Raw genomic sequence first — 26,335 nt, forward strand, 5'->3', positions numbered from 1 at the left:
CCCCAAAAAAAAAAAAATTATAGATGCAAATTATTTCACACGGAATCTTAAAACACTTGTAGCAATTTAGGTCCATTGGGACACAGGGTTTTGTAAGCTCACCAAGAGCTTGGGACTGAAATTTCATTTTGGCTTTTATCTTTTTCAAGCAGGCCGGCAATGGCCTCACTCTATCTCAAAGCCTCCCTCATGCCAAAACTGAAAAAGTTTACAAAGATGTAATTGAGTGAATCAGCATCAAACAAAAGGAGAAAGAGAATGATTGGGTAGGAGCTAGCAGTACATTTTTGTCACGCTTCTAAGACCACATTATTGGAACCAATTGAAGACGAAGCTTTCTTATAAAGTGGAATTTTGGTGCAGATTGAATGCACCCACTAACTCAGACCTGAAAGGAACTCTTCATTGAAAAGACAGTTCCTGCACTTCTTTAAAAAGACACATGTACATATATATGCATACATGCATGCCTTCCACGTAATAATAAAACATATATTCATTGCAATTTGCAGAACTCACTTAATTTGATCAGATATTCAGATTCATATGCTTTCTTGTTGTTTATATAATTATATATAAACAACATTGATCATAAGTACGTGTTCACTTCTTGATGGAGATCGATCGAAGCTCATGCTTATGCCTATTCATGCATCATGCCCACTTTTAACACTATGAATCTTTTAAAATTGCCACATTGATCATAATTAAGTTCTTTACTTGTTGCTCGAGTAGCTAATGCTTATGCGTATCAAGGATGCCCACTTTTTAATTAATTAATCACTGTTTGAAAGCTCTATATCATGCATATACCTACACACACAAAAGCACGAAGAATAAGTTAATAAACAAAGTAAATGCTCGAATGATAAACAACTATATAGTAAGAAAGGAAAGATAGAGGAAGATTCCACTTTTGATTTCAATTTTGTTAGCACATTTTTATGTGAAAGGCATCCATGCCTAGTTCAGGCCAACGGAAAATAAGGGCCTAGGCCCAACTTTGTTTTGGGTCAATCTCTAGTTTATGAGGTACCCAAGGGCGGGGCTCACCAACTGATGGTGGCTAGGCTTGGGTGGGCAACTAGCCTACTAATATGGGTTGTGCTAGTGGGCTAATGTTATATGTAATATAGCCCAGCCCAGCAGACTCAATATTAATTCTCCCCTGCCAAAAACATCTTGGGTGGACTAATAAAAATCTTTAATTCAAAAAATAGAAATATCAATTTTACAAGTTTTTTTAGGTAAATGTCGTAAAAAATCATTCCATTCTTATAATGAAACAACAATTTCACATTTTAAATTTATTTACGGTGCATTTGTGTGGAGAAGTTTGGCAGTGCTAGGCACTTTCAAGATGTCGAAATTTTAAAAAATAAAATGTTAAGTTATGAAATTTATCAAGTTCTAGTTTCGCTAACAAATTACGTATGATGAAATATAAAAGTGATAATGGTGGTAGTACGAGTAGGGACAATGGAAGCAGGTTGGTAGTAATGGCGACAATAGTGATGGAGGTAGTGTGGTGGTGGTGGTGGCCGGTGGTGGTGGTGGCCAGTGGCGGCGATGGCAAGGGGTGGAGACAATGATGTTGGATTGTGGAGGTAGTGATAATGGTATTGGTAACATCTGTGGTGGTAGTGGGGTGGTGGTGGTGAGGAAAAATTATTGAGTATAATCAATATATTGTCACGTGCTGTAATCAATTCAACGTGTTAAAAGTATTATTGTAAGACATGTTTATATTTGTAGGGTATAATATTAATAACATCTACTCATATTATAACATATAGATTAGTTATACCACGTGGCAGTGTATCGGTTATACGGAATAATTTATCGTGATAGAGTGGTTTGTGTGTTTCTTTTCTTGAACTCGTTATCTTGTACTTTTGGAAATGACAACTAATTTGGTAGAATTTAAAATTTGAAGTTATAAGCTCTAAATTCCACATTTGTTCTTGTATATAACTTTAAGATTTCCCTATTAATGAAATACCAATTTTAATTTGTCCATCGAAACACATTATTAATCTTTTTTTTGTTATATTGAAGAAAATCGAACTCTGAACATATCTTAATATTAACCATTACCTCACCCACCCTCACCACTTGAGCTAATCTTAAAGGATTGAAACACACTATTAATATGGTCCAATTAGTTAAACATTGGAATGCTTATTTACACTCCTTGTTTGGTGCATATGGTATGATTGGATAGAATAATTAGCTAAATTCATGTGTATTCAACGAAGAAGTTTCTAACTTGAATAAATAAGATGTATTAAAATGGACTAATTATAAAGGGAGACTTATCCATTCCAATCCCACCAAAGATGGTGGGATTAAATAATTCATCTTCTTCTCATATTCTTCCTTCAAGTTAAAAGATACCCTCCATGTTCTTTCTTGAATACACGTGAATTTAGCTATTTATCTTATTTAATCCTATTATATGTACCGAATCGAGTTGTTCTATATTAATTTATCCATTATACGCCGGTGGCTAAAAAAAAAAACTTATCCATCATACGTGCCTTTTCTTTTTCCAATTCTTAAAAGCTTGTTTAACGAGACTTACAAAGATGACAATTGCATTTGTTTGAACAAGCTTCGTTGTCCATGCCATGGATTAAGGTTTCATTACTTAAATTGTTTTCTCTGCCAAGAAGCCACCTTCTTTGGTCTAAAGAAAAGGACAAGTTGACGTGTGATTAAATTCTTATTATGTGATTTACGAGGTCCAAACACCATATTTCAGTAACAGTTGCTAACAAACATTACTTGGGTTGACCAAAGAAAAGAAAAAACATTACTCGGAAAATTTGCCAATAAGTTCCCGAAAATCATTGCACCTTCATTGTAATTTTCAAGTTGACAAAAAATAGAGTTGAAATACAAATCATAACTCCCATATTACATGTGAACAATTAAATTGAATTTATGTGAGTGAAAATTCCACCTTCAAAGTTTTCAACAATCACCGTTGGCCCCCAAAAATCAATGTCACGAATCTCCTGGCATCACAATCACATCAAGCATTGTTTTTCGCCCGTCCGATCTTCAGAATATATCGAGGATCTCGAGGATCGAACGGTTGCAGAGGGGACAAGACCCTCGATTCAACCACACCTCTCTCGAACACACTCTGCAAAAGGTGTGCCCACATGGGATGAAAGCTGCGCCTTTCTTCCTTCCCATGCACACGCAGCACACCGAATCATTGCCCATGGCTCCCTCCACATTCTCACTCTCCGCCGCCGCAACTGTACCAGCACCAACAGCAGATGCATCGCCACTGTCCGTTTCCGTCTCCTCCAGCAGTCTCATCAACGACACTCTCAACGGCGTTCCCGGAACTGACGTGGGTCCCACTGGCCCTCCTACATCCGGATTCTGCGGTGCCCGGAACTGACGCTCCGCTGCTAAAGCGGCGGCCAGGTTCATACCCGACCCGGTCGAAATCGGACCCACGCAACCCGGATCCCAATCGTTTCCCGGTGCGGCCTGGCCCACATTTATAACCTCCTGTTGTTGTGGCGGTGGTAGTGGTGGCGGATGTTGCTGACGTGGCGGGTCTTCGTCTTCCTCATTTAAGCTTATCGCCGCCGTTCGTCTGAAAGCCCACGTGGCACCACAGCAGCCAATCCCATTCAATCTGAGCCGTTGCTTCAGACTCCGCCTCTCGCCGCCTCTCCCTCCATCCGCATCGTCCATTTGCTCTCTGAGAATCTCAAGAACCGTTCTTGCTTCCCTCTCTCGACGCGCCCTCTCCTGCAACATCACACTGAGTTGACTCATTCCCGAACAGACCCAGAAAGCCAAACAAGGAATCCTCCAACACCCACCAACCCAAAATAAGAAAAAACAAAATAAGAAACCCAAAACAGAGAAACAGCGAAAGAATTTTTGTAACGAATATGTGAAAGAGACCTACAGGTTTGGATTGAAGTGAGGAGGGGTTTGATGTCCATGGAAGACCCGTGAGTATCTTGAAGAATCAGAAAAGGAAAGCCCACCACCTCTCTCTCTCGCTGCTTAATTAAGAAAAGCGACAGTGACCAAACGAAGCAAGCAGGAATCTGGGGGCATTAATTGAAGGCAATTAATTAAGATCGCATAATTGGAGGGGATGCAAAAATCTAAATACTGGGTTTGTGAATTAGGAGGAGCTCATGGCCAGCTCTTTTCGTTGAAAAGAGGGGTTTCGGAGTTTGGGAAAAGCGAGAAAAGGACAAAATAGAAGAAGGAAATAAAGCCCAAAAAGGAAGTAGGAAATGTAGTGCTCTACAGAGAGTTCTGTTTCGTCTTTGGGTTCTCTTGGGGTTGGAGCAGCAACAGAAGAGAAGCACCAGTTTTAGTTTTTGTGGGTCTTTATTTGTGGGAGTTAGTATAAAAATGAATTTTGGTTTGGATAAAGAAATTAAATTGATTAGATTAGTAGTATTTTCAGGTGACTTGCCCTGATGTTCTTTGTACGCTGGGTGGTCGCCGACCAAAACAAAGTCAAAGGCCATTGAAGCCGGCGTATCAACCGAGGTTTTGCCAAGTGGCACTACCCTCCAATGCCAATTTTAGATTCTTTTGTTCAAATTATTATATGTTTTTATCCTTGTTACAACTTACAACTCAAATTATTATAGTGATTTTATTTTTGTAAGACAGTTGAATTTTAAAATATTGAAACAAATTTGGGTGTGACCGTAGTGTTATAATTTTGGATAAACGACCATTTAAAATTTTAAAATATATTATTATTAAATATTCATGTATTATAAGTTATAACATAGATAAATTAATAATATCATGATCATATTGTTATGTTTAAACTAAAAAATTGGTCCAATACATCAATGACAAACTTATATACAAGTATACAACTACACTTTTATTAATTTTTTTTCTTTGATGGAAAGTCGTGTTACTATTGTTATATTTTTGGGTGAAATTCTTTCACATTTATTCCACTCAAGCAAAAGAAAAAAAAAAAACTTTATTAGGTTTATATACAAACGCTACTAATCATGACCAGCTATTTATCATTGTATAAACTTTAAAATAAAATTAATGTAGCTCATCAATTTCATTTTAAAGTAAAATATGCATTCTCTAATCATATAGCTCATCTTTGAGCAAAATATGTATTATTTAAGCATGACTTTTATGTATACTAGATGTCGAATTCGGACCTCTTTGGCTCGGACCAAGTTTATATGAGGATTTGATTGACCAATAAATTCCAAAATTTTTCCTCTCAAAAAATAAAATAAAATTATGTGGTCAATATAGCTATCTTTGAATTGTTGAATAAAGTGTAATTGTTGGGGGATATTTAGAAATCTTCAAAATCATTAGGAATCTTCGTATTTTAAATTCTTTAGAATTTGGTTTGAAGACTTCAACATTGTATATGTGTATATATAAATATATGGTTTTTTATTTTATTTTTGTGTTCTTTCTAATCACTCAGGACATGAAATTATAAGCATATATGCATGTGAACTGTGGAGTGAGTATATACTATTTTTTTATTTTTTTTGAAAGGAGGGGGATCGAATTTGAGTGTAGAGTGAGTAATTCCAAAACCCTTTGAACTGGATTACCCAACAACTGTGGAGTGAGTATATATTGGAATTACTAAATAGTTTGACGAATTATCAAGGTCCAAGGAAACAAAAGGAAAAATGGTGGTCTATACTTGGCATAAATTTTTTAAACCTTTGCGGATATTTCAAATTTGAACCTTTTTTCCTTGAAGAACAAAAGGAATAGTGCAATACTTTTGTTACGATTTATTATCATTGAGATATAGAAAATCTGTTACAAGTGTTTGAAGGCCTAATACGTTAGCTAATTAAAAGAGCCTGCTCACCTATATATGTTAAAAGATCTAGCTTGAATTTTGGCATGATTATTGTACCTCTTTTTATTATTTTCATAACTATTATATAATTTCACCTTCCATTTTTGTCTTCTGGTTAATGCATATCTTCTATTTATAGTCCTTATACCAACCCAACCTTTAGCTAATGCAAACAACCCCTCCCCACTCCCTCCCCCCAAACAAAAAAAAAGCCAAAGTGTGATTTCATACTCATGCAAATTAAAACGAGAAATATGTAATCAGCCTTTGTTACGGGTGTGAATGTAATGCTCTACCTATAATTTCTATAAATTTATTATTACTTAATTACTTATACTAAATGTCAATAACTATTTAATCTAGTAGATAATATTTAATTTAGATAATATTTAATTTATTTTTTATCAAAAGTAGTCCGAAATTCAAAATTCATAAACGACATAAGTTAATAATAATAAAAAAAAACCTATACTAAGCAAATTTAAGCACAAGGGGCAAATTAAGGTCAACCCCAACTCATTTACTTCTATAATCAGTTATAAAATTCGATTATTCGAAGATGAGGTTGGTTGAGTTCAATCATTATTTGGTAAGTCATAAGTGTGATAATGCACCTAAGAATTTTTTTGTCCCTCTACAAATAAAGGCAACATTCCATTGATTGCGCTGAAAAGAGACCTCAATTTGCTATTGAGAGCAAGCAACAGAGCATAGCCAGACTAAAAGGAATAATGCTTGAAAACAATGAAAAGCCTAAAGCCTAGCGTAATAGTGATTAATAATTTAATAAAATGGATCATGCAACTTACTGGGGCCCACGCAACTCTGTATTGCTCGCACTCAGTTGGTTGCATAGCACAAAGTGGGACCCCCCCTGCTTGGTTATCATCCTCACAATCAATATTATAATAAATTGATAATACAGCCTTCTTAATCCTAATGCTTTTAATTAAGAGGAATTTTAATGGTCCATATAGTGCTCGCAAGTGGCAACTATGTTATAGTATTCTACTATTCTTCTTAGTATTTAGTCGTCAATGATTGGCAAAGTCATCACTATTGCATAAACAATTTTACACAAAAATTATGTTTATACTATACAATTAACTATGCACACACCAGACCCATTCATATAAACTATTTTTTGTGTGATAAAAAAACATTATTTATGATTGGCATTTGTGCATGCATCATGCATACATGGAGTTCAAGCAATAATGAGGCCTTTTGATGTTGACAAATGACCCGGATACAAAGAGGAAGGCCAACTCCGGCCCGGTTCCCCACCCCCAAGGTCCAGCCCAGGCCCATATCTAAAGCCCAATAACTCAGCCCACCCAATTTCTAACCTAAAGAGAATGAAATTGGGAACTAACTTGGTTAATGTACATGGAAATTGCATGACTCAAACAGCACTAGCCTTAAAACATTTGAGCAATGCTAATGTAGGACATGCACCGTGAGTCCCACTCCCAACTGCACAAGTAAAAAAAATCATAAAACACCTCCACAATAACATCCCAATTTAAGAGGGTTGTTGAGTTAGGACATGGATGCCAATTTTCTATTAATAATTTTTTTTTTTTTGGACATCATATTCCATATTAGTAAGTGGCCTCCCTATGTATTCAATAGCACATTGTGGTTGAATTCATGCGATGATACTTAAAATTCACATTACATATACGATTGCTCTAAATTACATCAAATAAATTATATGGTATTCATCTAATTATAGAATTCCAACTAGAGAACATTAGATATTTTGTGCGAATTTACTCATTCATTTCCCCAATAAAAGAAAAAGCTTAGATCGGAGCAAACCAGATTCAATGGTAAAAGCCCATATGGCCCCCATTACCAAAATCATGTAACTCTTTGCTCTCTCCCACAATCCACATGCTCTCCATGTGATGTGATGTCCTCTAAGTTACAGTCTGTACGTGTCAAAATCTGGAGCTGTGGACGGGTGCACCATTCCCACAAGAGTTGGGGACCGTGAGTTCCATTTTACCCTCCCACCAAATCACAAAAGTAGTACCAAACCAAAAATAGTCAGGGTCAAAAAGGTCTTTCGCTTACTATTGCCTAACTGCCAAAAATAGTCAGAGACAAGCGATACAGAACAGACAACCAAACTGCCTTAAAGGCCTCAACTCTCCCTCTTTTCTGCTTCTTAAATTCGCCAACTGCAGACGCTTTGCTGAACCCACAAGCAGAAGCACTTCTTCATTCGCTCAGTTCACAAATTCTCAGCTCAAGAAAAAAAAAAAAACTAAACATGGCCTTCGTCTCTCAGCTAAACCAATTCCCATGCAAGACTCTCTCACTAAACGCACCGCATCATCATCATCGACTCGCCACCTCCAAGCCCACCTCACTCTTCGCGCCAAACTCTGCTTCAATCGGTGCCCCCGCCAAATTGAGCAGCAAATTTGTCGGGTCGGCAAGGCCCGCGACCTGGATCCGAGCGGTGGACGACGAAGACTGGGGCGCGGAGAAGGAGGAGCCACTAGCTGGGGGTGTGGCTGTGGCTGAGGAGGAGGACAAGCCGGCTGGGCCGCCAGAAGAGATCGATAGGCTGAAGAAGGCGTTGGTGGAGTCGTTTTATGGGACTGATCGTGGGCTGAGCGCGACCAGCGAGACCCGGGCCGAGATTGTCGAGCTTATTACCCAATTGGAGGCCCAGAACCCGACCCCGGCTCCGACCGACGCTTTGCCTCTGCTCAATGGCAAATGGATTCTAGCGTAAGTCCCATCTCCTCGTTAATCAAAAAAGTTTGTGCGTACTTAAATTATGTTACTTTAAATTAAGTTATATTACGTATGCACTGAAATTATGTGATGTCTCATAGAAAAATTTCTCCTACTTAACCCCCTTGACTTCAATTCATAGTGTTAATGTATATATATGCTTTGATTTTTGTGGGTTTCTGTAGGTACACGTCTTTTGTAGGTCTGTTTCCATTGTTGTCAAGGGGAACGCTTCCATTAGTAAAGGTAGAGGAGATATCGCAGACAATTGACTCTGAGAATTTCACTGTGGAAAACTCTGTGCAGTTTGCTGGGCCATTGGCTACAACTTCGATTAGTACCAATGCCAAATTCGAAGTTCGAAGTCCCAAGCGTGTCCAGGTTTGTTCCCTTTCCTTTATACTTACCTCTATCTTTATCATGACTAGTGACAGTACTTAAATTTCGCTACAGGCTGCTTAGAATTGCATAAGTGGTTTGCTTTTTGTACAAATCATGAATTCAAAAAGATTAAATGGGTATATGGAATATGTTTCCCTTTGATGCATTTTATTGGTCTAGTGTTGTTTCCCATAGTTCAAGTTAATACATATCAATGAACCAACAATGGATACCAAGTTAATATAGCTGTATGTGCAAAGAGGCAAATAGAGAAATATATGTGTGTAGCCTCATCCTGCAATCTGCAAAATTAACAGATAACTGAGGAATGGAGTATAAGAAGCATCACATCTAAAGGCCTACAATGTATATACAGATAACTGAGGAATAGAGTATAAGAGGCTTCGAATCTGAGACAAAAAATGTATATCAAACTAACATACCTTGATGCCTAATTATGTTTTACAAAGAGAATAATTTGTATCTAAGTGCTTTCAATGTGCCATAATAAATACATTCTGCAATCAGACTTTCTGTTTAGTGATGTTCCTGCTGTGTAAAGCTCATTCAAACAACATATATAATTGGAAACAAACTTTGAAGCTTTGGATTCAGCTGTAAATGAGCTTCTTTCGTTTTCTTTATTCAGATCAAGTTTGAAGAAGGCGTAATTGGCACTCCCCAGCTAACAGACTCATTAGTGATTCCAGAAAACGTTGAGTTTCTGGGACAAAAGATAGACCTCACGCCCTTCAAAGGTTTGCTCACCTCTGTCCAAGACACTGCTTCATCTGTTGCAAGGACCATATCGAGCCAACCCCCGTTTAAGTTCTCTATATCAAGTAGCAGTGCTGAATCATGGTTGCTAACCACATACCTTGACGAAGAGCTTCGAATTTCAAGGGGAGACAATGGCAGTGTGTTTGTGCTAATAAAGGATGGCAGCTCCCTCTTAACTCCCTAATCAAACTGGCAGAAATTTTTATGCGTTATATATGTATGTACATGCTCAAGGACATGGGATGTAATTTTCTAGAATGAATAATTGAAGCACTGGATTTTGTACACTCTTCGGTGACAGAACATTTCTCCGGGAACCATGTTGTGCATTAGTTGAAAGATTTAGATATCTACACACAGAGACACAAAATTTTTTCAATTGAGAAAACTTGAGTCCTCACATGCTTTCTACTCAATCGTCTTAGTTCTAAAGCTCCCAACGAGTATCTTGGGAGTTCCAGCCAGTGGCCCTATACTATTTAAATTGGTTAGGTTGGGATTTGATAAATAACCCAACACCTTCAAGATTGTTCGTATTTCTGAAAATGCACATCACAACTACTTGGCGGCCCAAATTAATGTATTGGGAGCAAGCTCATCATGGCCGAGTGACGCATTGAGTGAGACATTATACACTAAGTATTCCAAACATGCAATAGATTAAAATCTGCAGTTAGAAAAACATGATCGGAGTCCCATCTTCAGATTTTAATCTCACTTGATCGGACCCCTTTGTTTCTATCTGCAGTTTTTTGGCCCATGATGAAAACGGTAATGTAATGGTTCAAAAAAAAAGCTTGTGCTTGCAAAAATTAGATGGGTCGAGAATGATGCTCATGATATAGCTAATATTAGTATTCATAATATTCTATTTTTTCGATATAGGATATTTGGGATTTGGGTATGACAAACTCAGTAATGTTTGATTGGACTCATTTGGGATATGATGGAGATATTTTTCTATTGCAATTTTTTGTTATTTTGATCAGTGTGATTAAAATCTGCAGTTTTTTGGAGTCTTGATTCAAAAACTGCAAGTAGATCAAATGCATTTGATGTATTATTGCTTTTTGTGGAGGGACTCGATCGCAAGAAGAGAGGGAGAGTACGAGAGAGAGAGAGAGAGAAAAAAAAAAAGGGTCGGAGGGTGGGCTGGGCTTATGATTTTCTTGTTTTTATATTTCTTTTAAGTTTTTTAGGTTTATGTGGTTAAAGTATACATATATATTTTTTTAATTATTTTGATTTGATAATTATAATTCTAAATAAGTGTGTACCATAAAATGTTATAAAACAATAGACACTCTATAATTAAAAAATTAAAAAAATTAAAAAATTAGAGTGGTTCAAAGATGATCCGAATCCTATCCCATTTACTTGGAGCCTGCCCGTCCAAGTTTATCGTTTATGTATTAAGAACAAGCTCATTTATAGTGAAAAGAAGGCATCCATGGCACATACTACATGTCATAATAATCCTAACTCAAACAATTTCTTATTATTAATTTTTTGGTCAAACTGATGAAACTTCTCATAAAAAACGGGGCCAGGCCCAAAGTTCAAAAGTGAACTAGAAAGGCCCAAAATTCGATGGACGGGCAGACAAACTAAGCAACAAATTACTAGAATAAGTAAAAAGGTTACAAGTTCAACCAACCAAACTGAAACAGGACAGCCAATAAGAGCGTCTCAATTTAACAAAACAAAGGCTAGGAGTTCCAGAAACAGAAGGTTCTCTCTTCAGCCTCATCCCTCATCAAGTTTTTATTCTCTAAAGCAATCAAGCAAGTAAAGTAGTCGATTTTCTATAGCCGAAATTTCCCAGAGGGCAAAACTGGCACTTGTGATTCAAAGGTAATTTTGCTCAGATTTCTTCTTCTTTTCTTGTTTATTTTTTTTCTTTCTTTCTGTACTTTGTTTCAGCTGTTTAATAATAAATATCCATGTTGAATCTTTGATATCATCGAGTTAGATCACTGTACTATCTACTGATTATGTTGAGGGGTCAATTCATAGGAAGAAAATTAAGGAAATTAAAGCAATTCAAATTTAGAAAAAAATAGTTCAAATAGGAGATTGGAGGTCAACAAAGTTGCATGCTGCTGGAAAGATAAAAAATTGTCGATTTGAAGAGAAACAGTGAGATTTACAAGACTCACAGGCCCGTTCAGCTTTTAACCAAATAAGATCGTTTTCATGGTCCAAATATATTTTTTTAGTTTGTGGTAATTTTTAGGATATTTCTGAGTTTTGGTTTTATTTTCCAATTATGATTACAATTAATTGGTTTCCTTTGTTAATTAGGATTTAGCTTTATGTTTCCAAGTAGGTTTAGGGTTTGAAGCCTATATAAAGAGCTAGTTTGTTGATTTTGACGCTTGTCGATCCATTCCACATGATCTCGTCATTTTGTTAACAATCGCATAAACATTGGTGTGGGACTTTCACTTAAGCTCGGTGCTACAAATTATTGGAAGGTATTGTAGTTCTAGTCAATTCAAGGCCTCGATGCATAGGACTGGAGTGATTGGATAATTTAGTTGGTTAGATTCATGTGTATTCAAGAAGAAGCTTCTAACTTGAAGAAAGAATATGGATTAGTCATAAGGGAAAACTTATCCCCACAAAAATGGTGGGATTAGTGTGAGACTATCACCTTATCCCCAATTAATCCATCTTCTTCCTTCAAGTTAGAAGATGTACACCCTCCATTTCTTTCCTTAAATACACATGAATTTAGCGATTTAACTTATTTAATCCAATTCTTCGCATCAAACAAGGCCTTAGTATTTTATACAGTAGCAATTCGAATTGTATTATTATAGCATTATATACAATACCAAATTTCTTTTTCTTATAAAAAAAATAACGTGCATTAATTCGGATCGTAGTACATAGTAAATTATTTTTGTAATTGATCAGGTTTCCTGTTTTGGTGTATTAGTTGTAGAATTTGAATTTAATATTTTACCCCTGTTGCTTTGTATAAGTTTTTGTTTAAGACTGCTTTTGTTTGAATCTTCTTAGGTTCAGGATCGGCATTGGCCTCTCAATAAAAGTACCAAAAACATCAGCAGGAGATCATATTCTTGAAAAATGATAGCTGGCATTAACATGAAAGGAATCGTACGCAGTTTATTTTTTGGAAGAAATTGTTTAACCCGTGCTTTAAGGATTTGGATACTGCATCTTTTATTGTTTTTGATAAAAAGTAAGTATCATTGGTTCGTTGTTACAATTTAATTTACTTGAACTAGTACCTGTATGAGTCGTGACATCAAGTGTGGTGAAACTGTTCATTAATCTTGTTGCTAACATGACAAATTAAATACACATATACTTATTTTCTGGCCAGTAAAACACATTTATGTTCAAATATGCATGTAGTAGAGTTGACTGTCAAATTAAATACACATATATATACCTTCTGTTTTTCGACTGAATGATCGTTCATATTTTGAGAAATGTATATGAAATATAGAAATTTGTTACCTTATACATTGTCGGGAAGGTGCCCAGTGTGGAAGAACTCCTTTCCTCTAGGGTTTCTTTTTTCTGTTAAATTAAGTATTTATGAAGATTTTTTTTTTTGGCAAATTTTATTAGGGTTGTTCCTTTGAATCCATATATTTATGGGAGTGATCAGTCAGATTTGTATATTTAATTGATAAGTTGTTCGATTTCTAGTATATTTAATTTACAAACATGTATACTTTGTTGAATATTAAAATTGAGTATTCAAATTTAGTTTTTGTTGAATATTAAGCTGTTGTTTGATGTGAGTGATCAGTCAGATTTGAGAAGAAGTTTGAAAAATCAAAATTGAAGAGAAACACAAAGTCAAAGTTGATGGAGCTACCCAACGATATCATGGTGGATATCCTTATGAAACTGCCCGTAAAATCACTTTGTTGCATCCAATGGGCCTCCAAGACCTGTTTAAACATAGTCGAATGCCCTTTGTTTGCTACACTGCATACTCCGCGTATACTTAATTCCACTGCTACCAACCCTGCTGCTGTTGAGGTACCTCAACTCATGCTTCTTGCTCGATCATGTTCTGCGAATGATAACAGGTCAGTGGCCTTGCGTCCATGGAAATACAATGGCAAGTATACCTTGGGAAAAACCAAACATGCTCTTCTTCTCTCAAAGAATTTCTCCCAGCAATTGTTTTACGGTATAGAATTTGTTTTTTGCAACTTGTTTTGCTTTCAAAGTGAGATGGGTTTTGGTTCATGTTACTTACTCAATCCTCTTAGGAAAGAAGTTCTAAAGCTCCCAACAAGTAACATCGAAATTCCAGAGTTTTTTGGAAACTGGTACGGTATGGGATTTGATAATAGAACTAGCACCTACAAGATTGTTCGTATTTCCAGAAATAGAAAGGACACCAACCATGTGGCCCAAGTTTATGTTTTGGGCACAAACTCTTCATGGCGAAGGATACAATCATTTCCTCCTTATGCTCTGAGCGACAGGAAGGCATCTGCATATGGAGACATGCACTGGTTGATTGATAGAGATAAAGAAAGCTATAAATATCATATTATTTCTTTCGATTTCAAGAAAGAAGAATTCAATTGGACTCCTCATCCCAACTTACAACTGGATTTTGTAAACATAATTGGATGTAGCGGCATACATTTGGTTAACCTTAAAGGATCATTGGCCATCATAGGTCTTTCTTCGTATATTGAGATATGGATGTTGAAAAATTATGATAAAAAAGAGTGGGCGTTAGATTACAAAATTGGTACCCAAATGTTCCAACCGCATCCTTTTAATTTCTTTAGATCAACTTCGACTTGCGGTGTATGGGAGCATGGAATATTTTTCGTGGATGATAAACATGTATGCTACTTTTTGGATCTACAATATGGTTCCATGAATCGCATAACACTTGGAACATGCAGAATGGGGCAGGAAAATAGCATTTTCAGGGGTATTAGGATTTTCACTTATACTGAAAGCCTACCTAATTTCTCCAAAAAGTTTTGGCAATTTGGTGAATACAACGTTGGTGAATGGTGATGAGACTCCTATGTATACACCCTGAGAAGTGAGTAGTGACTACAATACAAGGTCCTCTGGAACTTTCATGTAGAGCTTGTAACTTCTTTTGAGGATCAAATGTTGTCGCAATTGGCAGGGCATTCTGACTGCAGCAATAGTAATTAATTAACTCATGATCCTGCATCTGCAGATAGCTAGAGGCTCTTTCTTAATCAATGAAGGCAATTGGTGTGAGCTAGCCAACTGGTTTTGGTTTTGGTTCTGGGTATCATCAATTACCAACAAGAGCCAGAGGTGATGCTGATCGACTTAATTTCTTGAAGGAGTTTGAGACAAAAGATTGCATATATAATGTTGTTGCAACTAAATACGAAGTGTTTAATTACCTGTTGCTGATCGAATTAATTTTTTGAAGGATCTTGACTTGGTGATTCTAGTTTACCTAATTATGATGAGTAAAGCCATCGAGGTCTTAACTATTAGTTACTGATTAAATTTTTTCATAGAAAAAATTAAACATGGCATGTACGCAATATCATTGAGGGTATTAAATTGTAACTTGCATGCCTAATTTCATATCAATAATGCTAGGGTTTAGGGTATATGTATTAAAAAAGATTAAAATACATGACAAATATATGATTGCCACATCGTTGGTCACATGACCAAAAAAACAAAAAAATATGACATGAAAAATGACATAGGTTGCCACATCGTTGGTCACATGAGTTGAGATCATAAGTTAGGATTATAAGGTAGTGTCTCTAACATTATTGATTTCCAATCATTTAAGTAGTAATAGCAGCTAGCTTCCAAAAGTTAGTTGTAATAATTATTCAATTGAAATAATAACTTACTAAAGAATGTTGTTAGCATCAAGTATATTACCATTTGGACCGACTTCAACTTGTAATAAATATTACAATTTGGCATATGCCGTTTTAGCAAGTATTATTAAAACGGACTTTTCTTTTTTAAATTAAACAAAAAAAATCACCACCTGCTTCTCAGTTGACTTTTTTTTTTTTCTTTTTTTCTGGGATTTTCTTCATCTATTATTTGTTATCTTCTTTGATATTTCTTGTAACCATCTAAATCAATGACCGAATCAATTAAAGAATAGAAAAATCTATGCATAAATTTATTCCAATAGTTTGAGTATTGAATCAATGAATCCCAAACTTGATAATGGCCTGGAAAGGGTTGGAGACGACGGAAGAGTTGAGAGAGGAGGGGATGAGGTAATGAAGAGAAATGGAGGGGAAGGATCCATGGCTGCCATGGTTAGAAAAGAGAGGTTTTTTTTATTTTATTTTAATTTTATCCTTTTGTTTTTGGTTTTTTAATACTCATTTTGGTGTTTTGTCATACACATTTAAAAAAAAAAAAAAAAAATCTGAAATTTTAGATATCAATATTGGACATTGTCATTATGTGGTTCAAAGTTTAAAAACCACCTAGCATTACTCCTTTTAGGTATTTTTCACTTATAAGGAATGAGAGTAGAATAAATCCTAGTCATTTCCATTCTATATATTCTAATAATGTGTTTACTTATTGTGGAATCAACAAGTATATATATAAGTGGGGTATACTCCAAAATTGGGATTCACACTTCTTTTTTTTCAATAATCTCACTCCTTGTGGGGACTTGCTATTGGATCTCATTTCACCTAGAGTCATAGCTTCATACCAAATTACTCTCAAACTTTTTTAATAACCCCAAAATATTCATTAAGAAAATAAAACTTTTTTAAAACAAACCTCAAATTTTTTAGTAATTAAACTAATTTTTATTTCGATTCGTGATCATTCAATTAGTAAATATATGAGAATAAATCAACCTCATTTTCATTCTGATTTCATATAATTAGAAAACAACTTAACAGGAACTACTTATGGCCACTCCAATTCCTTCTCTTCCTTCACAGATTTATTTTCTTTCCAATTCTCTGTTAGCAAAAGTGACCTTAGTTTTCTATTATGTTGCAAAGAAAAGTGGCCCCACTCCCATAACAGAAGGCTCCAATGGTTACTTGTATTTTCGGACTATTTTAATATAGGATAAGAGGATGAATATATTAAAGACTTTTAAAAACTGAATTGTGATGTGGCATAGCTACAGCCATCAGATTTCATGCCAAAACAACGGACCATCTAATAGCCAGAAACATTCATGCATTTGTGAGAAACATTCATGAACCATTTGTGAGATCATCTTATAGCCAGAAACATTCATGAAATTCCAATTTTTTTTTTTTTTTAGGTCGAATATGAAATTCCAATCTAATATACCTTTTTTCTTATAGCCAGAAACATTTAAATTAAGGACTAGGTGTCAGAAGAATATTACCCACCAGCAACTGAATTGGCATTGGATCAAATGCCAAACGATTCCAATATTTGCTCCAGAGTAGAAAGATAAAGAATATTGGGTACAAAGCCCCTCGCAAGTGCATCGTTGTGGGGGCCTTCGAGTCGAAAGGAATGAGCCAACGTGATGTCAACTAATTAGTAGGCCGGCCCGGCCAGTTCCTTCATTGCAGTCCATAGATAATAGGCCCAGTTACTTTGCTAAACTTAGGGACAAAACAAGCACAAACGTTAACGTCAAATTCAGCTGTCACAGACTCACAAATGTAACTTCTTCTTTTTTCTTTAAAATTTTTAAATCAACGGGTTGCGTTGGGTATTAAGGGATCTTAATTTTGTGCATGATTTGTGTACAATGTTTTCCAAAAAGATCTGTTTGATAAAACTTGCGTTAGGATTCATTGTTATGCAAAGTGCAAAGTGCAACGTTTATCCAAATTTAAGTTATAAAACTTTATTACTATACTCAACAAGATTTACGAAAATACCCTTACTAAAACTCAATAAACACACCCAACATATTCCTACTATCATTACCCAAAAAACCAGACCCAAACCCTACACCATCACCACCCGCCATCGAATTCACCAACACCATCACTATCGAGCCCAACAATGAATAATGTATTTATGAGTTTGATTTTAAGTTATTTGAATGATTTGTGTTTGGGTTGCAATACATTGAACCCCCTATGTGTTTAGTTGATAATTTGAACACACTCGGGCTGATTGGAAACTTTTTTTTTTAGAAAAACTTTCAACCGTAGTGTGTTGAACATCCTATGGAAGGTTTGACAGCTACCTACCGAACATGTGCAAGAGCAATAAGGTTCGAGTGGCGTCTACTGAACACCCTAATTGGGAAAAATTTGGAGGCGTTTGGTAGCCATTGACCAAACGTCTTCCTTTCGATAGTGGATTGCCGAACATGCAATTTGTTAGTTGCTGTCTAAGGTCATACAACGTATTCGACCCTAGTGTGCCAAACACATCATGATTCTAGTTTTTTTTTTGGTTTAAACTCGAAACAATGATCAATATACTTCATTTGAAGATTCTCAAACCACAGTTTGAGAACCACGATTTGATAATTAACAGCCTATCATCCAAGTGATTCGAACTCAGGACCTCTTCCTGACAAATGGGAGACTGGATGTGATCCACTAAACTAAAGTGGTCCTTGGCATGGGTATAGCTAGGTTTAAGTGAGCTATTTTTTAAAACCAAAATTAAATGGTATGTCTTTAGAGCAAATTATAACAAAGGTCCTTGAATTTTAATTTGACTATCATTTTGATCCACAAACTTATATTTTGAATTTATAGTCCACAAACTTTCACCTGTGTATCACTTAAGTCCATTCTGTCAATTCCTTCCATTTTGTCTATCAGTTGTTGTCACGTGTCAAACATGTGACCCCCTTTTGAAGGGTAAAATGACAACTCACCTCATCTTTCTTCCCTTAAAGATGTGACTACAATTAACCGAAAAAATGAATGAAATTGACGAAATCGACTAGTGATACACGAGTAAAAGTTCGTGAATTATAGAATTCAAAAAACAAATTTGTTAACTAAAGTGATCGATACTTGGGGTAAAGTTCGAGGATCATTACTATAATTTTATCTATATCTTTATTAGCCAATTTATGTCAGGATAGAGACAATTGTATTTTCATTAAATTATTGGTGGGGGCTAAATATCAACAATCAATAATGAAACCAGAATGATTCATAAAAAAAAGGCTTATTTGTGCATTTACTCCCTGAAACATAGTTATGTCTCACTTTAACCCTTTAAAGTTTAATATTTTAATTGATCCCTTGTAAGTTGCTCCCGTGTCTCACGTAACCCAAAATTATTAAGTCTGTCAATTCCATTTTATACCTGCACATAGATGACACATCAGCAATTCAAATGATGGAATATATGAACTTGATAGTTTTAGGTTATATAAGATATGAAGAAAACTTATCGGGTAAATTGAGACAATAAACATTAATGAAGTGAAGTGAGACGAAGCTATGCAAACAAGCAAAAAAATTAATAATGAAACCAGACTGAGAAAAAGCCCAAACTTTTATCATCTTCTCTCCTTTTTTTATTTTTTTCTTTCTTTTTTTATTTTTTAAATTTTATTATCAGTAGTGCTAGATATACCACATTTTTATACCATAATTTCATACCACCTTATGTGGCAACTTACATGGCATTCATACATTGGATACTAAAAAAGAAAAAGAAAAACTCAAAAAGAAAAAGAAAAACTTTGTCCAATAAAGTAATGACACGTGAGATGGTATAAGAATGTGGTATAAGAAATGTGGTAAGAATAGCATTATTCTTTTATTATTATAATTATTATTTTTTAAGACTGATCAAACTTCTCAAAAAAAAAAAAAAAAAAACAGGGCCAGCCCCAAAGTACAGTGAACTGAAAAGCGATAGATGGGGCAGACAAACTAAGCAAGGTACTAGAATGAGTATAATTGTAGAAGATTACAGACAACCAAACTGAAACAGGACAGCCAATGAGAGCTTCTCAGTTTAACAAAACAAGGCTAGGAGTTCAAGCAACAGAAGGTGAGCCATCTTCGGATTTTTTCCTTTGGTTCTCTCTTAGCTTCATCAGTCATCAAATTTTTTATTCTCCAAAGCAATCAAGCAAGCAAAATAGTCGATTTTCTACAGCCAAAATTTCCTAAAGAGCAAAACTGATCGAGACTTTTGATTCAAAGGTAATTTTGCTCAGATTTCTTCTTCTTTTCTTGTTTTCTTTTTTTTCTTTCTCCCTTTGTTTCAGCTTTCTAATAATTAATATCCCAACTGAATCTTTGAAATGATCGGGTTAGGTCAGATAAGACTGTAGTATTTACTGATTATGTTAAGGGCTCAATAAAATTAAAGAAATTAAGTTGATTCAAATTATAAAAAAAAAAGTTCAAAGATGGGAGATTAGCTCAACAAGACTCATAGGCCCGTTAAGTTTTTAGCCACATCGTTTTCATGGTCAAAATTATATTTTTTAGTTTTTAGGATATTTCTGATTTTTGGATTTATTTTCCAATTAGGATTAGTATTGATTTCCATTGTTTATTAGGATTAGTATTGATTTCCATGTTTCCTAGTAGGTTTAAGGTTTGAACCCTCTATAAAGGTCTAGTTTGTTGATTTTGACGTTTGTCGATCCATTGCGCCATTTTGTTATCAAGCACATAAACATTAATTAGTGTCTAGGACTTTCACTTAAACCCAGAACTACAAATTCGCGGAAGGTATTATTGTAGTGCTAGTCAATTCTAAGCAATTTAGTATTTTATACAGTAGCAATTCGAATTGTATTATTATAGCGTTATATAGAGTTCCGAAATTTCTTTTTCTTAAAAAAAAAAAAAAAAAAAACTTTATGTGCATTTATTCAAATGGTATTACCGTATTGCATAGTAAATTAGTTTTGTAATTGATCAGGTTTACTGTTTAGGTGTATTAGTTGAAGAATTTGATTTTAATATTTTACTCCTGTTGCTTTGTTTAAGTTTGTTGTTCGTGACTGTTTTTGTTTGAATCTTTTTAGGTACTCGCCAAAAAGAAAATTAATTTCTAGTGATGTGAATGTGAATGGAGCTTTCCATTTTAATGGTCAGCCTTGGTTCTCCACAAGCTTAGGATCGGCTTTAGGATATAAGAACGATATAAGCACCAAAAACATCAGCAGGAGATCATATTCTGAAAAAAAAGATGGCCGGAATTAACATGAAAGGAATCATATGCAGTTTCTGTTCTGGAAGAAGTTTTTTAAACCGTGCTTTAAGGATTTGGATACTGCATCTTTTATGGTTTTTGATAAAAAGTAAGTATCATTGATTCGTTGTTACAGTTTAATTTGCTTGAACTAGTAACTGTATGTGTCATGACATCAAGTGCCAAGTGTTTATTGATATCGTTGCTAATTAACATGACAAATTAAATACACGTATGCTTATTCTTTGGCCGGTAATTAGTACTGGCTAGGTTTGGTCCGTTGAGTCCATATATAATTTGGGATAAGTAGTTTGATTTCTGGTATATTTAATTTATATACACATATACTTTGTTGAATAAAATTAAGAATTGAAATTAAGTTTTTATTGAATATTAATCTTTTGTTTGGTTTGGGTGAGCAGTAGGATTTGAGAAGAAGAGAAATGTAAAGTCGATTGACAAGAAGAGAAACGCAAAGTTGAAGTTGATGGACCTACCCAACGATGTCATGGTGGAGATTCTTGTGAGACTGCCCGTAAAATCACTTTGTCGCATCCGATGTGCGTCTAAGACCTGTTTAAACATTGTCAAATGCCCTTTCTTTGCTACACTGCACACTCCACGCTTACTTAATTCTGCTGCTGCTGTTGCCAACCCTGCTGCTTTTGAGGTACCAAAACTCATGCTTCTTGCTCGATCATGTTCTTCAAATGATAAAAGGTCATTGGCCTTGCATCCATTGAAATACAATGGCAAGTACGCCTTGGGAAAAACTAAACATGCTCTTCTTCTCTCAAAGAATTTCACCGAGCAATTGTTTTACAGTGTAGAATTCGTTTTCTGCAACTTGTTTTGCTTTCAATTTGATCTGGGACATGGCTCATGCTGCTTATTCAATCTTCTTAGGAAAGAAGTTCTAAAGCTCCCAACGAGTAACATCAAAATTCCATATTTTCTTGGAAATTGGTATGGTATGGGATTTGATAATATAAGCAACACCTACGAGATTGTTTGTGTTTCCAGAAATGCAATGGACAACAACCAAGTGGCCCAGGTTTATGCATTGGGCACAAGCTCGTCATGGCGAGAGATACAATCAGTACCTCCTTATTTTCTAAGCAACAAGAAGGCATCTGCATATGGAGACATGCATTGGTTGATTGATAGGAATGGAGGAAGCTATAAATATCATATTATATCCTTCGATTTCAAGAAAGAGGAATTCAATTGGACTCCTCATCCCAACTTGCAACTGGATTTTGTTGACATTATTGGATGTGGCGGCATACATTTGCTTAATCTTAAAAGGATCATTGGCCATTGTGGGTCTTTCTTCATATATTAAGATATGGGTATTGAAAAATTATGATAAACAGGAGTGGGCGCTAGATTACAAAATTGATATCCAAATGTTCAGATGGCATCCTTTTGGTTTGTTTAAATCAACTTCGGCTTGTGGTGAATGGGAGCATGGCATATTTTTCATTAAAAAAATTAATGAATGCTATTTTTTTGATCTAAGATGTGGTTCCATGAATCGCGTATCACTTGGAACATGCAGGATGGGGAATGCTATTTTTTTGATCTAAGATGTGGTTCCATGAATCGCGTATCACTTGGAACATGCAGGATGGGGAATGCTATTTTTTTGATCTAAGATGTGGTTCCATGAATCGCGTATCACTTGGAACATGCAGGATGGGGAAGGAAAATAAACTTTTCAACTGTATTAGAATTTTCAGTTATACTGAAAGCTTGATTTCCCTAAAGAATTATGGCAATTTGATTTAAAATACAATCAGATACATGATATTTGCTAGTTAATTTATATTTTTCTTAGATGTTTGATTTGTTGCTGTATGCATATATACATTCATTGCAACGGGTGTAATTTAGATGAGTTTTGCTTATCAAACAATAGATCAACATTGAAATTTAGATGAATGTTGACCGTTAATAAAACCTTGGTTAATTTGTATTTTATTTCTTATGAATGTTGGTGAATACAACATTGGTGAATGGTGATGAGACTCCTATATATATATACACACCCCAAGTACCATGAGTAGTGACTGAAATACAAGGTCCTCTGGAACTCTCATGGCGAGCTTGTAACTTCTTTTGAGGATCAAATGGTCTGGCAGTTGGCAGGACATTCTCACGTCAACAAAAATAATAAACTCATGATCCTGCATCTGAGGATAGCTAGAGGCTCTTTCTCAATCAATGAAGGCAACTGGTGTGAGCTAGCCAACTGGTTTTGGTTTTGTCTATCATTAATTACCAACAATTAGTTGATGCTGAATTTGTTTCTTGAAGTTTGAGACAAAAGATTGCACATATCCTGGGAACTTATACGGCAGCATAAACATAATGCTACTTTTCTCACCCCAAAAAAGAGATAAAAGAAAAGATAGTTCTACTTTAAGATTTCCTTCGAACTTTACAGGATCTAGGAAGTAATCTGGAATACTGTAAATTGATGAATGAATGAATTTTGATGTAAGATAAAAGTTAGCAGTTAGCTAGCACTCGACAATTCAATATTAGCACCTAACTAACGGTAATACAAATTTAACATTATGAGCAGTGGCACACAATGACAACACTGAGTAGTTAAGCATATTACAAGGGCAAGAAATCACATAAAAGGACGCACACAAACCTCAGAATGAGCAATGGCATAATCTAGTACTAGTAGACTATAACATAACAAATGAAAAATTTAAACTTACATAGAAGTCTATACGAAAGCACTATAAATATTACAGGAATCAGACATATATAAATTTGCTGAAACGATATAAAACTCTGTTAGTAATATATAAATATCCACACATTCTAGGAGGAATTAAGCCAGTACAAGTAGGAACTTTTAGAAAAAACATACTATACTCCACTTTAAGTACCAACAAATTAGAAAGAGAGCAATTATAATATTTTAAATAAGATAGACAACATATGTAACCTTGAGGAAAGGCACGAAAAGCATTAGATACTGTACAAGGTTCACAAAAAGAATCTAGAAGAGGTCGATTTTCTCATTCCATTTCCAGTACCTAAATGCAGAAACATGTCTTGTCAGAAATTGATCATGTTAAGAATGAACTAATAACTATGTTAGCTTTGATGCACAAATTATAACACAAGTCACTGCTTCACCCTCACCTTCCACAACATCTAAAACTTATCAGATGAGAGTATTGAGCTGCACTGCAGGAACTACTCCAAGAGGTGTATTGTTTGCAGCGTCCCAATCCTCTTTCTCATGGAGTTCATTTACTACCTACTGAAAAGTGCAATGCTTGTAAGAAGAAAATGATGGTTGAACTTAATTTATGCGCATGATTCTGAAAACACATGCACTCTATTGGAAGATATAAACATAAGAAACCTTCCAGAATACATAAGGTTTTAGAAGCATTGGAAATATGTTTTTGAAAGGAACAATGATGAACCAAACTCAATTCTTTGTGAGATTATATACAGTTTGTGTTTCAGACTAATAACTTTGCCAGTCAGTTCACTAACAAGCTTCAATAATGAAACATGAAAGCTTTCCCACTTTAATTCAATTAGAAACTATCACAGCTTTAATTCAAACAACAAAACAACACTTTGTGTTTGCCAACAGTTCTCCCTGCAAATAAATCTAACTCATTGGAGGAAAAGGAGAAAGGGTTGGGGGCTATAAGTGATTCCTCAGAGGAGTTGTTCCCACAACCACAATAAGGCATTCCTCATGTTTATTAATGTTAACGCTTCAAATAAAGCATATCCACATAGCCACTAATCATTGCCAACCAACCTCAGCCAAGATTCCATCCTCACTAACACAAACAATGCCCGCATACTTGGAAGGATCTAGTGTTTTAGCTACTTCCTTTGCATGTAGTTGAGAATTATTTGAAATTTTGATTAAAGAATTACAAGAACACATTAACATGCCCCACAACCTGGAAATCCAAAACTCGACCAGCATCAAATTTCAACGAATATATGTACAAGATTTTAAGAAAAAAACCAAACTTTGCAGCATCCTCAAAAAGACGAGTTACTTGATCAATAAATATTTTTGATGCAAATTTATTCCCGAGGTAGCAGATTCCATCTCCGTCATGCATTTCAGTATTTACGGAAGAGCAGGATACAGCATGGAAATGGTTAGGATGCTCACAGAGAGCATTGAGCTCCAAAGTGTTAATGAGAATATTTAAAGCATTGTGAAATGAAAGAGAAATACTACATTGCAAGCAAGGTCAAGTAATTAAGACAATAAGCAACAAAAACAGAAATACTACATTTCAATATTCCACAATGAAAACAACACATAGACTCGTAGTATCCACAAAAACAGAGAAACAAGTGGGCTATCCAAAACCAGGTATTGCTTGCTGGATGCAAACCTTCTCTATAAAGTATAATAGTTAATGTTTCAACATTCCCAGTATCATAGTTGGCAATGAAAACAGCTGAATTCTATAAATTAAATAATAAAAAATTAATGAATGTTTGAACATTGCATTTGATGGGTCCTAATATTATCACGGATTAACACAGAACAAAATAATACCTCAACAAGTCAATCAAGTGATAGAATTTGATATAAAACCCACAAAAAAAGAAAATCATAAGAGAAATAGGGAAATGTTATTCTCACAATGATCTTCGGACCTCCTCCACCAGAATCAAACTCCGTTGACCTCTCTCTGACGCCGTCGACGAATAACGTATACGGGTTGTAGTCGAGAGGACTGGGGTCGATCGGTCCATCACCGTTGCATTTTTCGTTTTGGCGTTTTTAGAACACCACGCGCCTTTGTCTTTGTGGATAGTTTCGTTTGCTTGCTTGCTTTTTTATTTTTTTCTTCAATTGTATAGTTGTTACTTGTTGGCTTGTTGCCTGAGAGTTGAGACTTAATTATGCTTTGAATCTCTAAATTACGATACTCAATTGGATTTTTTTTATAGCCTTTATTATTTTAATGTAGCATAATACAATCATATATCATTATCTAATTTACGTGTTACAATATGAATGGACGATATGCTTATAAATTTAGGGTATATAATTTTAGTAAAAATGCTCTAAATTTAATTGGTTAACAATTTAATACAAAGCTAACCACGGTAACTACCTTCTTGAGCTGACGATGTAATTTCATAATTCGAATTATTCATTTTTTAATTCTCACTCTATAGATCATCTTTCTAAAACATCTCCAAAATTAGAAGTCATTTAGTCATTAGATTATAATAACAATCATTTATATGTTTTTATTGAAAACAATATATGTTTGTTTATTTATTTGATCACAATTAGATAACTATATGATTTTCATTTTGGGTGAATTTTTGCAAGGATGATTTTTGAAAGGTTCAGATTATGAGATTAGTCATGTGATGCGCCCAAAATGGTAGTTA

The 26,335-nt window shown here is 35.1% G+C and overlaps 3 protein-coding genes and 1 pseudogene across 5 annotated transcripts; 3 read left to right on the top strand and 1 right to left on the bottom strand.

Annotated features, from left to right (window-relative positions):
• Positions 1–2,850: 2,850 nt before the first annotated feature.
• LOC147298483 (uncharacterized) lies at positions 2,851–4,388 on the bottom strand. Of its 3 annotated transcripts, none has more exons than XM_086228792.1 (2): positions 3,941–4,388; positions 2,851–3,777 (listed from the first exon to the last, which is right to left on the bottom strand). In XM_086228792.1, the coding sequence occupies exon 2, from the start codon at positions 3,718–3,720 to the stop codon at positions 3,067–3,069; it is 654 nt and encodes a 217-aa protein (XP_086084918.1). In that variant the 5' UTR covers positions 3,721–3,777; positions 3,941–4,388; the 3' UTR covers positions 2,851–3,066. The 3 variants fall into 3 exon arrangements, with proteins under 3 accessions (XP_086084918.1, XP_086084919.1, XP_086084917.1); XM_086228793.1 differs by having other exon boundaries at positions 3,937–4,388; XM_086228791.1 differs by having other exon boundaries at positions 2,851–4,388.
• Positions 4,389–8,003: 3,615 nt separating this feature from the next.
• LOC147298484 (plastid-lipid-associated protein, chloroplastic-like) lies at positions 8,004–10,068 on the top strand. Its single transcript, XM_086249443.1, has 3 exons — positions 8,004–8,614; positions 8,806–9,001; positions 9,651–10,068. The coding sequence occupies exons 1-3, from the start codon at positions 8,148–8,150 to the stop codon at positions 9,963–9,965; spliced, it is 978 nt and encodes a 325-aa protein (XP_086105569.1). The 5' UTR covers positions 8,004–8,147; the 3' UTR covers positions 9,966–10,068.
• Positions 10,069–11,455: 1,387 nt separating this feature from the next.
• LOC147298485 (F-box protein CPR1-like) lies at positions 11,456–15,211 on the top strand. Its single transcript, XM_086229394.1, has 3 exons — positions 11,456–11,635; positions 12,809–12,992; positions 13,572–15,211. Exons 2-3 carry the CDS (start codon positions 12,878–12,880, stop codon positions 14,813–14,815), a joined length of 1,359 nt encoding a protein of 452 aa, XP_086085520.1. The 5' UTR covers positions 11,456–11,635; positions 12,809–12,877; the 3' UTR covers positions 14,816–15,211.
• A 6,208-nt stretch (positions 15,212–21,419) lies between these two features.
• Positions 21,420–22,500, top strand: LOC147298486 (F-box protein CPR1-like; annotated as a pseudogene).
• Positions 22,501–26,335: the final 3,835 nt, after the last annotated feature.

Source organism: Dryas octopetala, chromosome 1 (assembly GCF_963921425.1).
Source record: "Dryas octopetala chromosome 1, drDryOcto1.1, whole genome shotgun sequence".
In the NCBI taxonomy this organism is placed as follows: Eukaryota; Viridiplantae; Streptophyta; class Magnoliopsida; order Rosales; family Rosaceae; genus Dryas; species Dryas octopetala.